Source organism: Giraffa tippelskirchi, chromosome 3 (genome assembly GCF_054371585.1).
Source record: "Giraffa tippelskirchi isolate mGirTip1 chromosome 3, T2T-mGirTip1v1.2.pri, whole genome shotgun sequence".
NCBI classification, from domain to species: domain Eukaryota; kingdom Metazoa; phylum Chordata; class Mammalia; order Artiodactyla; family Giraffidae; genus Giraffa; species Giraffa tippelskirchi.
This window is the reverse complement of record NC_137277.1, coordinates 14,877,767-14,895,060: the sequence shown is the minus strand read 5'-3', so window position 1 is coordinate 14,895,060 and position 17,294 is coordinate 14,877,767. Positions and strand designations below refer to the sequence as shown.

The 17,294-nt window shown below is 41.1% G+C and overlaps 1 protein-coding gene and 1 non-coding gene across 5 annotated transcripts in view; both read right to left on the bottom strand.

Annotated features, from left to right (window-relative positions):
• The window catches only part of MAP3K3 (mitogen-activated protein kinase kinase kinase 3), a 59,054-nt gene that overhangs the window by 28,413 nt on the left and 13,347 nt on the right, over positions 1–17,294 (bottom strand). For all 4 annotated transcript variants that reach the window (XM_081576656.1, XM_081576658.1, XM_081576659.1 and 1 more), the window contains 3 exons: positions 10,966–11,006; positions 5,817–5,916; positions 1,350–1,463 (listed from right to left, as the gene is read on the bottom strand). In XM_081576656.1, coding sequence (XP_081432782.1) covers positions 1,350–1,463; positions 5,817–5,916; positions 10,966–11,006 — 255 coding nt within the window. The remainder of the gene's footprint in view (positions 1–1,349; positions 1,464–5,816; positions 5,917–10,965; positions 11,007–17,294) is intronic.
• Positions 14,010–14,082, bottom strand: TRNAR-CCU (transfer RNA arginine (anticodon CCU)). The gene has a single exon. It is a non-coding gene; the product is annotated as a tRNA-Arg (tRNA).

The window sequence follows — 17,294 nt, the reverse complement described above, 5'->3', positions numbered from 1 at the left end:
AGGAACCTATAAACTGTATGCAAATTACATCCAAAGACTAAAGGAAAGGGGAATAATCAATATGGCCTCAGTCAAAAATACTGACCAAACTGTAGCAGGTATATCAAGCTAGAACCTAAAAAAAAGGCTGACAACCATGATCTGGCAAAAAGAAAGAAGGACGAACTGCAGAAGAAGGGAAGTATGCTGAGGAACTTGGAAAGATGAGACTAGGGGGTTCAAAGAAGGATAGTTAGTGAAAAACTTTAGGTGATAGGCTACATTTAGATCTTACATGATAGAAAATGAGGAAGGACTACAAGGAGAAGGTAAGTAACTTGAACAGAGAAATGAAGTAATAAAGCTTATATTTGACTTCAGAACACTTCCCAAAACATATCCAGAAAAAAAAAGACACTGGGAAAGAGAAGACCTGTCCTCATGCTCAAGGACACTTCTGTAATATTAGAAAACACCTTCTTTATTCTGAGGCTTCCTAACCACATTCTTCTGTGTCTTTCCCCAATCAACAGACATTCTAAAGTCTCTTTAAAAACAAAGCACCAGTCCCTCTAAATTCTGTCCAGTATAGGGCATCCACGGTTCCCAGGCAGCAACGTTAGCTGTCCACAGTTGGCTGTTTTCAAGCATACGGAAAGACCACCGAGAAACCTTCAGGAACATGTACGTGAAGAAAACTGGTAGAGGAATCAGATGGAAGACAGATACAGATACAAGCATTCTTGCGAAATGCAGGCCCTTGGAGATTCTTTAGGAAAGGAAACTGTGTAGGGAAAAATCCCTCAGTTCTGAAGGCCCCTAAGATTGCTGCCATTTGGTAAGGCAGCAGATGCTAACTTACAAGAGGCCCTTTAGTCTATGGCCTTTTTCCCACTGAACAGAAGGGAAAAGTGTGCTTTCTACATGTGTCCCAAGGAAAAGTCACAGTTGCCGAGGAGTTGTGGGAGTTGGGTTCATAAAGCATGACATTCTCAAATCCTTGACAGTCTTTGTTAATCAGCACCCCCAAGCTAAGCAAATCTCCCTTGCTGGGGTCTGAATCTAGTTTAAAAAAAAAACACATTAACTATAGAGAAAAAGAATTCTCTCCTTTATCATAAAATGTTTTCCTTCTTCCCACACCACAAGCCAAGTAACCATTAGTTGCAACTTTAACATTGATGATCTGACTTTGCAGTAAAACCAAATGCAGAAGGCTAGCTGGCCACTGACCCAGTGGGCTGGACTACACTTATGTTCTCACTTTAGCGGTAACAGAGGAACACAAAACTCTGTCAAGGAAGAATGTAAACTCCTGAAGGACAGCAAGCTCTATCTTCAGCTGTCAGTCCAGGCCATGGGCTACTTACATGGTTTCTGTCCTGGGACAGCAACAATATTCTAAGACTTTTCATGCTTGAGCTTCTATCCAAAATGTCAATTGCTTTGTCAAGATCATCTTGATTTTTCAGCAGGATGGAGAGCTGTGACACAGGACACAGAAAAAGGAAATCATATAAAATATGTCTTTAGTCTGCAAAAATAAGCAAAATAAACAAAAACTAAACATTTTCAGCACTTTAAAAAGATCTCTTGTGCCCATTCACAGTCAATCCTCTTTTCTACCTCTCACCCCATGCAACCACTAATCTACTTTCTGTCTCTAGAGATTTGCATTTCCTGGACATGTCATATAACTGAAATCACACAATTCATATATATTCAATTCAATTCACAGTCTTTTGCATCCAACTTCTTTCACTTTGCTTAGTCTTTTTGAGCTCATCCATGAGTACATTAGTACTTTATTTCAAGATATTTTCTGAGAAGAGCTTCCTCTCTCAAAATACTCTTTGCTCCAAAGCATCAAGTCCCAAACAGTTTTAAGCCCCATATTTCTTCCCAACTTGAGCAGTAGAAGCGTGTCCCACCCTACTCTGTGCTGACAATAACAGAATAAGCAGAAAAGGCAGAGGAGGAGGAGGGGCGGGCTGAGGATGAAAACATTACTCAAATAAGAACACAAACTTAGACCACATAGAAGGGTTTAATATCTTAATGTTTAAAGGTTAAAAAAAAAATCCATGACTAGAACCAAAAACTACTTCCTCTGTTTTCATTCCACTGAAGTATTAGAGAAGATTCTTGAGGATATAGATGTCTTACTCGCTATTAAAAAGCAGAAGATATTATGAGTACTTAGTATTAAAAGATGCAGAAGTATGCTTTGCCTCAAGACCTAACTAAGTGGCAAACACAAAGCAAAAATCCAATTAATAATACAAGGAAATGAGAACTCTAAATCCTAGGCCAGGAAATAACAAATAGTAAAAAACAGTATTTAAAATAAAATCTCAAAACAACCCATGGAGTGGGATGAAATTCTACAGATCATATCACATTAAAGATTTCATTTCTGAGTAACATATAAAGTAAGGATAAATAAGGGCTAGTGTTGGGCGGAGATACAAGAAGATAAAGAAATAACCGGAGTATGTTTTAACTTAAAAAAGAAGCTACAATTTTGCAAATGTATGATAAGGATCTAGTATCTAGAATATATGAAGAACTCTTACAACTCAACAATAAAAAGACAAACAATCTAGTTTTTTAAATGGGCAAAGGACTGAATATATATTTGTCCAAAGAAAATAAATAAATGGCTAATAAGTACATGAAAAGATACTCAGCATCATTAGTCATTAGGGAAATGAAAATTAAAACCACAATAAAATATCACTTCATGCCTACTAGGATGGCTATAATTTGAAAAAAAAAAAAAAAAAAAGAATCACAAGTACTGGTGAGAATGCGGAGAAACTGCAACCCTCATATATTGCTAGTAGGAATGTAAAGTGGTACCAGCCAATGTGAGAAACTTGGGCAGTTCCTCAAAAAGTTAGATACAGAGTTTCTACAAGACCCACAATTCCACTCTCAGGTATATTTTAGAGAATTGAAAACATCTGTTTGTATAAAACTTGTACACAAATGTTCATAGCAGCATTATGTATAATAGCCAAAAGTGGGAAAACTCAAGTGTCCATCAATAGATGAATGAAGGGATACACAAAATGTGGTATATCCATATCATGGAATATCATTCAGCCATAGAAAGGAATGAAGTCCGATACATGCTACAACATAGATGAGCCTTAAAAACATGCTCACTGAAAGCAGCCAAATACAAACGGCTACATATTGTGTGATTCCATATATATGAAATGTTCAGAATAGGCAAATCCAGAGAGATGTAAAGTAAATAAGTGGTTTCCAGGGGCTAGGAAGTGGAGGGGGAATGGGAAGTGACTGCTAATGAGTATAGGGTTTCTCTTTGGAGTGATAAAAAGGTTCTGGAATTAGGCTTTGATAGTTAACACAACTCTGAATATACTAAAAATCACTGAATTGTACAGTTTAAAAATGTAAATTTAAAAATAAAAGGGTAAGTGATATGGTAGATGAATTATACCTCAAAAAAGCTATTTTAACAAAAATATAAACATAAATAAAATCAAAGACTTGTGGTTCACAAGTCCTGACAAGGCAGAGTTTAGAGGGCAAAGAAAAATAGGTTGAAAGAGTTGAAATTAATAAGATATAAATTAGTCAACTCTTAGTCACTGACATTAGCAGAGTATGGAAAAACATGCATGATTTAATATAATAACAATTATGGGAGTTCCCTGGTTGCCTAGTGGTTAGGATTCTGGGCTTTCACTGACATGGCCTGGGTTCAATCCCTGGTCTGGGAAATGAGGTCAAAAAAACAGAAACAACAACAACAGTAAAAAAGTGATGAAAAATAAATGCTCAAATACATTAGTCTTCACTGACTCTTAAAAAATATACTTGGTTTAGAATCAATATCTGCATAAACATTTGAATAAAGGAATGCCCGAATGCCCAACATTCTGGGCAGTCACTTCCTTGGCAAAAGAGTTTGAAAATGGATTTAGGGACATATGGAATTCTTAATAGAAATGTTAATGGAAAGAGAAACAAGTAGTACTAAATCACCCAGAAAAATCTTTCCTAACTAAAGAACACCTTCTTGAATGCTGACTGGCTAGCTGATTTTAGCCTCACTTTCTCATATAGTCATGCATGTTTGAACTGTTCTATGGATTTGTCACTTATATTTTGGGGGTTCTCATATCCTGTATTTAAAATGTGTTAGTTTACATACTTTGAAATGCTTATATCTGTTTTATTGATTAACCACAGTGTTAGTGATTTTCTAAATTTGTTATATTTCTAAAATTTATCCAGAAAGCAAAAGGTCAGATGGTCTTATTTTTGTTAGCTATATGGCAGGCAGCGTATACCCAACTGTGGAGGTTCCCCAACGGCTCAGTGGTAAAGAATTTGCCTGCAATGCAGGAGACGCAGAAGACTTGGGTTTGATCCCTGAGTCAGGAAGATTCCCTGCAGGAGGGCATAGCAACCCACTCTAGTATTCCTGCCTGGAGAACTCCACAGACAGAGGAGCCTGGCAGGCTACAGTCTATGGGGTCACAAAGAGTCGGACACAACTGAAGAGACTAAGCAAGCATGCATACCCAACTGTAGCTGTACATTTTGTTTAAAGAGGACCAGAGAGATTTTAGCCAACAAATCTCAGCCTCTACAGATTTCAGCCCCAGAGTTTGGAGGAAATTCTTAACTTTTCAACCACTAAAATAAAACTACACAGGAAAGACCTCTCAAAGAGCTATGAGGTTGCCCAGCTTTCCTGTCTTTTCCCCTCAACTTAGTTCCCTCAAGGAGCAAGCTTTTTTTTTTTTTTAAGCCTTTATTTTCAACTAAGGGATGAATCAATCCTTAATTCTTTTTTTTTTTTTTTCAAGATTTTTATTTATTTTATTTTTTGGCTGCGACAGGTCTTCATTGTTTTCTCTAGTTGCAGCATGCAGGCTTCTCATTGCAAGGGCTTCTCTTGTTGTAGAGCACGGGCTCTAGGTATGCAAGCTTCAACAGTTGCAGCACATGGGCTCAGTAGTTATAGCTTGTGGGCTCTAGACTATAGGCTCAGTAGTTGTGATACACAGGCTTAGTCGCTCTGCAGCATGTGGGATCTTCGCAGACCAAGGATTGAACCCATGTCCCCTGCATTGGCAGATGGATTCTTAACCACTAGACCACCAGGGAAGTCCCTCAAGGTACAGGCTCTTTACTGGGCACAAATACATTGCCTTTCAGACTAATACAAAGCACCAACCTAAGCAGACTATAGCCTCTAGTACCTTGCTTGGAGCTGGGAAAGCAGCCAAGTAACTGATATTCAAAAGAATTCCTTCCTGGGTGATGTTCAAAATATGCATAAATAAGGACCGTTGGGTGGGGTTAGGAGGAGTAAGTGTTTAAAGAAATGATTAGAGTAGGTGCTAATGTTTGACACCAGCTACAATGAGAAGCTAAACTCTGAGAAGAACCCAACATTTATGACTGTTAATAGAGGATCTACCCATCAGTTTTCCCCACCTCCCCAGCCCTGCTGAACCCTCTGCTATAGCAAGGCAATGTTGTAACGGAAAAGATAACCTACAAAATGTGAAGGAGGCAATACAAGCTCTGACCCTGATCCCCGTACCTGACTTCACCATGGAGTATCAGAGCTACCAGCCTGGAATGAGCAGAGGGAATGGAAATAGCTCTGCAATCTCCCACGCAGTAAAAAAGAGAAATCTCAGAATTATTGGAATTAAGAAAAGAGGCTCCAGAAAATGAAAACCTGCAGATGACATCAGAAGGACAAACTAGGAGATCCTCAGCTAAGCAGAGAGAAAAAAGGCACGCGAGCGCGCTCCCCTACCCCAGGCACCTGTCTTCCGTACCTCATTGTTCATGTAATGCAGGTCCAGAGGCTGCCCAAACACCGCCGTCACCTTGTGCTCCACATCTTCGTATCTCACGGGCCGGCTGAACGCTATAATCCTGAAACAGAACAGAAGCACGGTTAACTGTATATTTTAAATGCAGTGTTTAGAAGTTATGGCTCCTGAGTGATATTTTTCTTCCTTTTCAAGAGTTCTTTTTATTTTTCATGCAGCTTGCCTTTCTCTGTATTTTTTTTCTTCTCTTATCTGCCTTTATCTTTTCACCCTTTCCCTGAGCATCCCTCAGATTTTTCAACAGTACCCACAGGCAGCACTCAATCTCAATCATTGTCCTACCACTTCAGCTCAGATCTTTCAGTCAATGACAGTTCAGTACCATGGAAGGACACCTGGATTTAAAAACTATGTTCCAAATATTCCTATTAGGAAGAAAACCTGGAGACTGGAACCGCAGTCCTGAAAACACGGCCTTAACTCCTAAAAGACTCAGATCCAGGACTTCAAAAGGTCTTTTCTACTGTTCATTTTTGAGATGCCACAGGAATCTCAATGCTGATTATCCTAAGAATTGACATTTCCCACCACCGAGTCACAGGAATTCCCCTTGAGTTGGTTATATGCCTGATCAGTTTTCTTAACCAGTGACACATGTGTGCCTGTAAGTAGTGTTGATATTGATGCTTTTCTAGAGAGACTCACCAAGTCTGTTCAAAGAACAATTTCTATAAATATTAACACATGGTAGAGTAGGAACATGTTCAAAGAGGTCTTAAAATAATTTTTCATTACATATCACAACAAAATTTACAAGCGGGGATAGATTAAACAAGGTTGGCAAAATGTTGATAATGTTGAAGCTGGGTGACAGATCCTTGGAGGTTCAGTTTCATATTCTCTACTTTTGTGCGTGTTTGACATTTTTTAAATAAAAAGTTTTAATGTATTAGGGATACTGGGGATAGTCACCAATGTTTGACATATAAAAGTGACCATATCATATGGGTCCAACCCAATACTCTAAAACTTACTTAAAGCAAAAATAAACAAAAGAGATAAGCAGAAGAGAATATAAAAAAGAAACTCATATGCATATTATATATGTACATGTATATAAGAAAATGTAGAATTAAAAAAACGTTGGCATAGGGAAGGTCTTCCTAAGCATTATATAAAATTACATAAAATACAGAAGCCAAAAGAAAGAAGACAAATTTGAGAGCAACAATTTAAACTGCTGATGGCTGCAGATTTTAAATTTGTCTGAAGTCTGAGAGGGTTATGCTTCCTGCTTTCTTTTTCCTCAGATTGCTTTGGCAATTTAGCCTTCTGTGGTTCCAAATGAATTTTAGGATTATTTGTTCTAGTTCTGTGAAAAATGTCATGGGTAATTTGATAGGTAAGCCATTGGATTTTCATGAAATCTGGCTGGCTGAAATCAGTGGGCACCATGAAAGTCATTATTATCTAGAACTGAGCTGTTCAATACAATAGCCACTAGCCACATGTGGCTATTTAAATTTAAATTGATTAAATGTAAAATCCGCTCTTTCAGTCCCATCAGCACATTCAAGTGCTCACTAGATACATGTAGCTAGTGGCTAGTATACTGGAGAACACAGCTGTAAGTCACCCCTCTTTATACCCAGGTCTATACCTGCAGATCAAAAATATCTGGAAAAAAAATTTCCAGGAAGTTCCAAAAAGGCAGAACTTGAATATGCCCCATGCTGGCAACTATTTACACGGTATTTACATTGTCTTAGGTTTATAAGTAATCTAGAGATGATTTAAAGTATACACAAAGAAGTACCTAGGTTATATGCAAAGATTGCACTATTTCATCTAAAAGACTTGAGCATCCGAGGAGTTTGATATCCACAGCGGGCCCTGGGACCACTTTCCTCAGCTACCAAGGGATTTCTGCAGAACATTTCTATCAGAGCAGGAGTTCTACTGAACAACGTTGATAGGCTACTACTAGAATCCTCCACACAAAGCCCAATATCTCAGGAAGATAATTTCTCTATATAACTTTTCCTTCATCTATCACTACCTTCATTTCTGAAAATTATATTGCTGAATATATTAATTTATATCCACCAGGAAATCCATCCATATTGTAATCCTTATATTTTCCCCCCTCAAATCAACCCATCCCAAGCATTAATCAGGTGCTATTTTTAAAAAAAAGAGAGAGAAAGAAAAAATTAAGTGCTACCTAGATATGGGTTATCTAGATATGAGTGTTTGATGGATTCTTTTGAGAGAATACCTTCCTATTAATTCTTTTGTAATTAAAGAATTACTAAATTCCATAGTAATTAATTCCATATCCCCTTCATTTGGACCTCAGCAACAGTTCAAAAGGGGTCCGCCTTTCTGAACAAAATACCAGATCACTCAGATGTCCCTAACACAGTCAGAAAAAAATCAGGCTCAGAGATAAATTTTTCTGCGTTTGGCCTGGTGATGAACCATTTAAAACTTTCAAAACCATTTAAAAGCAGCCCAAAAGTCTGATCAAGGTCAAGAAACCAGGACTCCCAGGTTAGTTAAGATCTAAGCTGCCACCATCACCTTAAATAACTGGCATTTTCAGGCTAGTATTTCAAAGACGGGTCTAACACCCAGCACAACCATCCCCACTAGTTCAAAAGGCAGTCCCCTTTTGAACTGTTGTTGAAGTCCTGATGAAGAGGATATGATTTACTATAAGGAATAAATAGAAAGGTATTCTCTCAAAAGAATCCATCAAACACGCGTATCTAGATAACTCATATCTAGGTAGCACTTAACTTTCTCTCTCTCTTTTTTAAAGACAGCACCTGATAAATGCTTGGGATGGTTAATTTGAGGTGGGGAGGGAATACAAGGATTACAATATGGATGGATTTCCTGGTGGATACAAACTAATACATTCAGCAATATAATTTCCAAGGACAGAGATCTTAGTCTACAGTCCTCTTCTGCCCTCCTGAGGCTAAGAGGGAGGAAAGTTCAGAGTCTGATGCCCACCCCATCCAAACCAAAGGGAAAGTCAGCCCACCAGAATGGATATCTGGCAATGACGAAGGGGAAAAGTCACTACTTCTTTCCTCTTTTCTGTAAATTCTAAGTCTATAAGAGCCTACAACATTTAAATAGATCCTGTTCCTATTCCTGTAAAAAGTAAAGAAAGCCCATAGAAACATTTCGACCAAATCTTTAAGATATGAAATACATGAAACCGGAGCTGTCTGGCCCAGAGCAGCCTGAACGTGGCTTTGCCACACAGACTTTATAAAGTCCTCAATTTCATACACAGTACAAGAACAGTGAGACACCACGGCTTCAGAAAACAGCTCCATAAAAAGAGCATGCAGTTCGCAAAACCTTGATACCAACACTGCTGCTCGGGGCTTCAGAAGGCCATTCCTGCCTGACCACCTTAAATATTTGTGGTTTCGATCTGGCAGCATCTCTGAAACTAAACACACACACTTTCTCAGTGCAAGTCCGCTCACTGTAACTACATACCACTTAGGGAACAGGAATTCAGGAGAGCGTAACTGCGTAATTAGGCTCCAACACAATCGAGCCTTTGATTTCATATCTACTTCTGAAAACTCGTGGCTGCTCTGAGTTTGGCAATCCCTCCAAAACCCAGTCCAGTCAGAAGTGTGAAAAGCAGCAACAATGAAGTGACAATTTAACTTCCGTGCTACTGGCAGGTCCTAGAACGAACAGCTGGGGACAGAGCTCAGAAAACCTTCTTCCCTCCGGGCCTGGAACAACCCTAGAATTTACCTAGCATCAGCAGGCCCTGGCTCTGCAGACCACCCTTTGCACAATGCTTCTACCTCTGACCAACTTGCAGGCTTCTGAATTTATCTTTTTAAGGGAAAGCAGAGCCACAGATCTCCAGAGCTCCAGAGCTAGTTTCAGAATGGGCTGAAAGATTCCAGCAGCAGAGAACTTCCAGGACAAAAATGTTTGAAGGCACTTAAGGTCCTCTGGGGGCTCCCCTAGTGGCTCAGCAGTAAAGAATTCACCAGCAATGCAGGAGCCGAAATAGACGTGGGTTCGATCTCTGGGTCGGGAAGATCCCCTGGAGAAGAAAATGGCAACCCACTCCAGTATGCTTGCCTGGAGAATCCCATGGACAGAAGAGCCTGGCAGGCTATAGTCCACAGGGTTGCAGAGAGTTGGACACGACTGAAGAGACTGAGGACACATGCAAGGTCCTCTGGTGACTGGTCAAGTAGGAGGATTTTATCCCCATAGGTGTGCTCTTTGCCCTCCAAATGTTCACAGCAAAGGAAAAAGGGCAGGGCAGTTACCAACGAGGGAGAAAAGCAAAGAGCAAGAAACAGATATTGAAAAGCATGCTTGTGCGTATACATGCCACACACATGCACACAAAGTGTCCCAAATATCCCCTGACCAGGGCTCTAAATGCTTTCTTAAAGATTTTCCTTAAAATAACTTGAGAAATTAAATGAAGTCATGTTTTTCTCCACTGAGAACTTCTATCTTGACTTCCTACAAAAACCGTAATATTGACAATGGAAAAAGGATACAAGGGTTTTGTAACAGTACTTTCACTTCCCCAAGGTAAGATACAGAATGCAAACTGAGAACTCTCTCTTTCTATGGCCTCAAATGAGCTGAAATCTTTCACAACTGAGGGACTTAATGTAGCTTCCCATGACCTAGAGACATTTTAAAGAAACTTCCAATTCACCAAACATGATTCCTGATGTGGACAAAAGCAGGGACACTCTTTCAGGACAGGAATGGCATCACGTCACAGGAGAAGCCTCCTCTCCCTCTGATGCCCACAGCTGGCACAGGGTCAGCGTGTCTGGAAGCTATGACTCAGTGGAGCTGGAGCCCTGACTTCCTCCCCCAGCACAATGGTGGACCTCACAGCAGCAGAATAGGAGCAGAAGGGTAAACCATTAGCAGTTGAAGCTTTAAGACCAGAAACAAGGTTCAGTCAACATGCCAAACCAAGGACGAAACATTCCCCTTTATGCCCCATCAACCCCATTACCCAGCCAGGGACCCCATAGGAATCACTCCAGGGAGATGGCTCCCACAAGCTGCACGCTTTCGGAGAAAAGGGGCACACGTGACACATCCACTCATCAGAAGGCAGACTTACCGCCTCTCCCCGTTGTGCTCAAACTTGATTCTGACGTCACTCTGCCAAAGAAAGAATAGACAGGTTAGCGGGTTTTCTGGCCTGTGTCACTCCTGCCCAACTCAGGTGGCCTCAGGCAGTCCTTCGGCAACATTAGGCAGCATCCCTGAAGGCTCCTGTTGGAGCTTCTCTGCCCTGACAGGCACTCCTATCACTCTGGGGCAACAAAGCTCTTGGGACAAGAACCCTCGGGGGTGCCCAGCTTAGGAGCTCTGCTCTGACATGTCATCTCCAGGTTCACAAGCTCTATTTCCACAGCTGGCTCTGGAGCTGCTCCCACTATATCACCACCTCCGGGCCAGGATACCGTTCCTTCTTGGCTGACGTAACTAAACAGAAAAAGAACTCTTCATAGTGATAATTCTAGCTATATGACCATAACCAAGTTACTTATCCTCTGTAACTCTTAGTTCTTCCATCTGCAGAATAGGGTTAAATATACCTAACTCATAGAGTTGTTATGAGAACTAAACAAGAAAATGTAAGTAAAATACTTAATCCATAGTAGGCATGCAATAAATGGTTGCCACTGGTACCAACGATTTTCATTATCCTATCACAGCTGCCCTCAGTGGGAGTAGAGTGGCACCCTGGACAAATACCTTGTAATTGTCCCCAGTTTTAGCCTAGATGACCATCAGGGTACCTATAAGCTCTGGGAGAACAGGGATCATGCCTCTCTTAATTCCGCAGCTCCAGGGACAAGCAAAGGTAATGGTATATAATGTTTGTGTTTAACAATATTTGTTAAATGAATTCATTGATTGAAAAACAAGAGTTGAGTGTAAGTATCAGAAACAAGAGAAAGAAGGAGTGTTAGAAGGTTAAGGAACAAATCAGGGAGGAAGAGATACTATAAAGGTCAAACAAATAACTTGAGGGAGTTAGAAATGACAGGAAAAGAGAAGAGATATTATAGAAGAACAGGTACAAAGGAAAAAGAAAACGAAGACTGTCAGGAAACCAACAAGTAATAGAGATAAAGGTAAGAAAGAGTTCATAATCAGTGAATGAAAATAATACTGAGACAGACAAACGACTGTGGCTTCAAAGAAAGAAGAGGGTTTCGGGATATCTGAAGATGAAGAACACAGAGCAGGCAGAGAAGACGACAGGAAAAGGAGAAAGCCGAAAGGTAGGGTAGGTGCACAAAGGACTTCCCCTTCCCAAGAGATGGGAGGGCTAGAACTCTCTTCCAGTCAAATGAACTAGACAGATGATTCTAATTTACACTCTAAAAATTTACACTCTAAAGACTCTAATTACACTCCCTAAAAGCTTTTGTTTATGTATATGATATCTACAGATATTTTCCTTATTAGAAATTAAAACTAAGAAAACTTAAATTTTATTCACCTAAAAATAATTAAAAACCATTATGTGTTAACATAAACACATTTTAAAAACTGTATGTCTTTTAAAAAGTGAAGTGAGATGGAGCTCCCTGGTGGCCTAGCAGTTAGGATTCGGCACTTTCCCTGTGGAGGCACAGGTTCAACTCCTGGTTGGGGGACTGTCCTCTATGCCATGCAGTGCAGCCAAAATACCGGGGGAAAAAAAAAGACAAAAAGTGAAGCAAGAGAGTGGGAAACTCTTTAATGCATGGCTTCACAGGAGACAGCTGGATTCTCATATCAGCTTCTGCTTTCAAACTGCTGTGATAACATGTATCATGTAGCCTCCGGAAAACTCTACTGTACTTTTTTAAGAGTATGAGGGTAAAAAGGGCAAAGAACATCTTAGTACTATTATGAAAACAGTTTTAACCTGAGGGCCACCCGAAAGGTTCTTGGGAACCTGCTAGGCATCCCAGAACACACCTTGAGAGTCACTGAATTAAAATATAAGCATACAGCCTCTAACCCACTATTTTAAAGTCAAGGAAATGGAGGCTCAAAGAGCTTCATGCCCCGAAAAAATTCACATACTAAACAGTGGACAGCAAACCTCCCCGGAGGAACAGGCCTGCAATGTGACAGCTCTTCAAAATACAACCCTGATACAGACTACTCATCCTTCGATTTAACATATGGACCACTTTATCCATTACCAATAATATGACAATAGCTGACATTTATAGAGCATTTACTATATACTAACCCTTGTTCTAAGTATGTTACATGCATCAGTTAAACATTAAATTAAGAGTTCCTCACAACAGGAACTCTTATGATCCCTATTTTGCAGGAGAAACTGAGTTCCAGTGAAGTTAAATAAGTTCTCTCAAGATCATAATGCTTTAAAAGAAGCCCAAATAGGCTACAACTTAAGTGTCACACAGGCAAGGGAGGTTTATTTTACTCACAGATGCAGGGCTTCAATGGGAACACTGAAAGAAAGAAACTAACACAGGATCTCCTGAAACCTTACTTTTCAGAACTCATAGAGGAGATGGAGTAATGATGGAGTCAGCATCAGACCAGGGTGGTGCCCTTGTGGGAAGCTATGGGGCCTGGGGAACCAGTAGGGGAGGCTCTGGCTGAGGCTGTGCGTGGTTGGAGATGGAGAAGGTGGAATCGGAAGGCAGGGTGCCCCACTTGGTCTGCATTCTAGGTAAGAGAGACTCTGTGCGTGAGTGTGAGCGTGCATATGCACACGTGGAAAGATAGGGCACACTGCAGAGGAAGTTAGGCGGCTTCAAGGTTTAATGAGTGACAGCAGTTTTGCCATTGTCTTCCTTTTCTCCGTCCCCTGACGTTCCCATGGGAAGGGCCTTCCAAAGCACAGTGTCTGCGTCACGCTGTGGCACTCAGATATGCCACCTCCAGCTTCCCATACTGTCCCATTTCACACCAGCTCTGGAGGACCCCACGCCTCCACCACAGTTTGCAGTCCTGTCTGTCCCTACAGGTAGGTGCCCTCCTTCCATCTCCTCCTGCTCACAGCCCAGCACACTTTGGTATAGCTCTCATTATTATTGTATTTTATTAATTGATTCTATTTTTAAATTTATTTTTTTATTTATTTGGCTGCACTGTGTCTTAGTTGCTGCATATGGGATCTAGTTCCCTGACCAGGGATCGAACCTGGGCCCCCTGCATTAGGAGCTCAGAGATCTAACCACTGAACCACCAAGGAAGTCCCTGATTCTATTTTTAGAACAGTTTTAGAGTTATAGAAAAATTGAGTAGATGGAGCAGAGAGCCCATATAACCTTCCCCCTCTCCCCAACCCCAGTTTCCCGATCAATAACATTAGTATGGCACGTTTCTTTTTGGTACAGTTAATTAACCAATATGATATGTTAAATAAAGCCCATAGTTTATTTGGATTTCCTTTTTTTTTTCCCAGTTGATCAAAAAAGATTTATTCTTCTGTTGATTTTTATCTATTTTTATAGTAATAAAAAACATATAACAATAGCTCTCATTCTTAAACTAGAACATTATTACAGTTAAGTCCCCTACGTACCAATAAGTTCCGTTCCAAGAGCACGTTCGTAAGTCTGATTTGTTCAAGTCCAACAAAGTTAGCCCAACAAAGTCCAAATCAGTTATATAGTCTGTACTGTAGTAGGTTTATAATACTTCTCACACAAATAATGTAAAAAACATAAAAATTAAAACATTTTTAACCTTATAGTACAGTACCTCAAGAAGTACAGTAGCACCAGCTACATCACTGCTGCTTTTGCACTTGTTTCTGCACATCCTGGGCTTGAAATAAAGATACCGTACTACTGTATACAGTACTGTATAGCACACTAAAGCACAACCACTTGTAGAGGATGCACGCACGTGACAAGGTACGCCAGGCACATGAACTAACTTACATGACTGAACATGGGAAGGTACATTCGCATCTTTGAAAGCTCACAACTTGAAGGTTCTTATGTGGGGGACTTAGGATATTTAGATGCACCTAGGAAGGAACTCCCTCCGTCCCTTTGTGGGACTAAAGGAACTGTATTTATGTCATGATGGGACATAATCCAAATGCTATTCGACGTGAATTCAGTCAGAAAGGGAATTAAATTATGCCTCAAACCACAAGTCACTCCTACTCAAGACTAACCTAGCCTGTGATTAGCAAGCAGTGTAAACAAAGACGCCCAGTCTTCTGAGTCCTGTGTCTGATGTGGCTACAGCCTTTCCAGAGCAGGATGCAGGCCCGTGACTGGTTTCCATGTACCACATGGTGTGCCCAAATCTGCCAAGTTCCTAATGCTGGGTTTCCCCTGTCAGGCTGACTAGAACAAGCCATGGACAAGAAAGTTCAGCTACAGCTCACTAGATTCAATTCCTTCCTGCCAACCGTCCTCTGTGCCTCTCCGAGGCATCTCGCGCTGGTGGCTGTGTCCTCCTCGCCTCTGTGGCTCTGTCTCAAGCCAGGGAGCCTGCCACCACTCTGACCACTTCTGCTTCTTTGCTGGTTCCTCTTCCTCGTGCCTTCTCCCACCCCTCCCCTCAACACATGACTGTGCCTCAAGGTTTGAACTTTTGGCCTCTGGATTTCTCTCCTCCTCACATCTTCTCCTTCATAGGAATTAAAAAATCAAGTCACCTCTAAATAGAAGATTCCCAAATCTCTATGTCCAGCCCCAGCTTCTCAAGCAAAAAGTCATCTGTCTGCCATGTAAACGAGGCAGACATGCCATGTAAGTTGTTGTAAGGAATGGAGTACTTGAGTCAAGTTGTCTGGCTTCAAACCCTGGCTCTATAACCTCCCGGTTGTAACCTTGAACATGACTCTCTGTGACCCAGTTTCCTCATCTGCAAAGTGAAAACAGTGACAATCTGTCTCATGGAATTATCAAAACAATTAAATGAAATAATTGGGGAAAGATATGAGAAGAGTACTTGACACATGTGTTCAAAAAATGATAATACAGGTCCATTTTCCTTTAGCCAAACCCTTGGAGCCAAAAGTGTTTCAGAACAGTGTTATGTGTTCTGTATGTTGAGGGATGCCCCTCCGGGGGGGAGGCTGTCAGGTGGCGCTCCCACGGCAGAGGCAGAACACACACAAACATTCGTGCCCTCCTCTACACTGCTAAGCCTCACCGGAAGTCAGTTTGGGGCTTTGTAACTAGTTCTGACCAGTAGCTGGGGACAAAGTTGAGTTCTGCACTCTCTTCCTTGGCAGCCACATGTTCCAGGTCAGAGGAGCCACCCTCAGTCAGGGTCCTGACATGGCTGTGGGGAACACGGTCGCCTCCTTCCCTGTACTGGACACAGCTGTATAGTCACTAACATTCAGGGTTTACCTGTTAAGAGCAAAAGTCAGTTTCTGTATTGAAAACTGAGTATTCACAATAAGTGCAATAAATAAAGACTGTAAATAGTCCTGTGTCCATTCAGGCCAAGTTTTGTTGCCAAATGAGTTTGCCGGAAATTTTAAAATACATAAATTTTAAAAAGCACCTTTTAGTTGGCGTTCAGAACTGCAAAAGCAGTGCACACACATACCTGAGCACACAATCTCAGTCTTCGCTATAATTGCAAACTCAACCTAGTCATGTGTCTGCATCAGCTACCCTCCTCAACTAGTCCCCCTCCTCAACGGTGCCATTTATAACACTGGCTACAGGTTCAAACCTCTGAGCTCTGTTTGACCCCTTCCCTCTTTTCCCTTTCTCAGCAGATGGCAAGACCCAGCTCTCCCCTCCAGAGACTCCCGAATGAGACTGCTTCCCATTCTCTCAGTCCTCACTCTCCTCAAGTCCCTCTCCCCTCCTGAACTCCTGAAGCAGCCTCTGCACTTCTCAGCTCCCCTCTTCCAGCACGTTCTACACGCCTCCACAGTCTCAATCATCTTAGCCACCGCTTTCACCACATCCCCTTCTTTATTCAAAAAGTAATCACCGATACCCATGACCTATGGAATAAAGTCTAAGTTATTAACTATTATTCAAAGCCCCCTGGAACTTATGCTTACTTAGTTTAATCATCTCACATTGTTTGTTCTCAAAGGGAACCCTCTCTCCAGCCAGACAGATGCCCACCCTATTTCCTGAAATATGCCATATGCATTCCTTCCCCTAGGCCTTTAATAATGCAGTTTCCCACCCCGGAGTGCTGCATTTCCTCCTCTCCACCTGACTAAACTCCTACACATCCTTCACTGCTTGGCTCTGGTGCCACCTTCTCCGGAAATGACTCTGTGACTCCTCTGGCCCAAGTTGTGGCCCACCTTTCACCTTCTTGGCTGCCTTCACCTCTCAGAATCTGTACCATAATTTGGGCATAGTCACATCTTACTTTAGTTTCTTTTTTTTCATATATTTCTCATTTATAATAAGACTGCATGATTCCTAGGGTACAGGGAATATAACATATTTCTTTTATCTT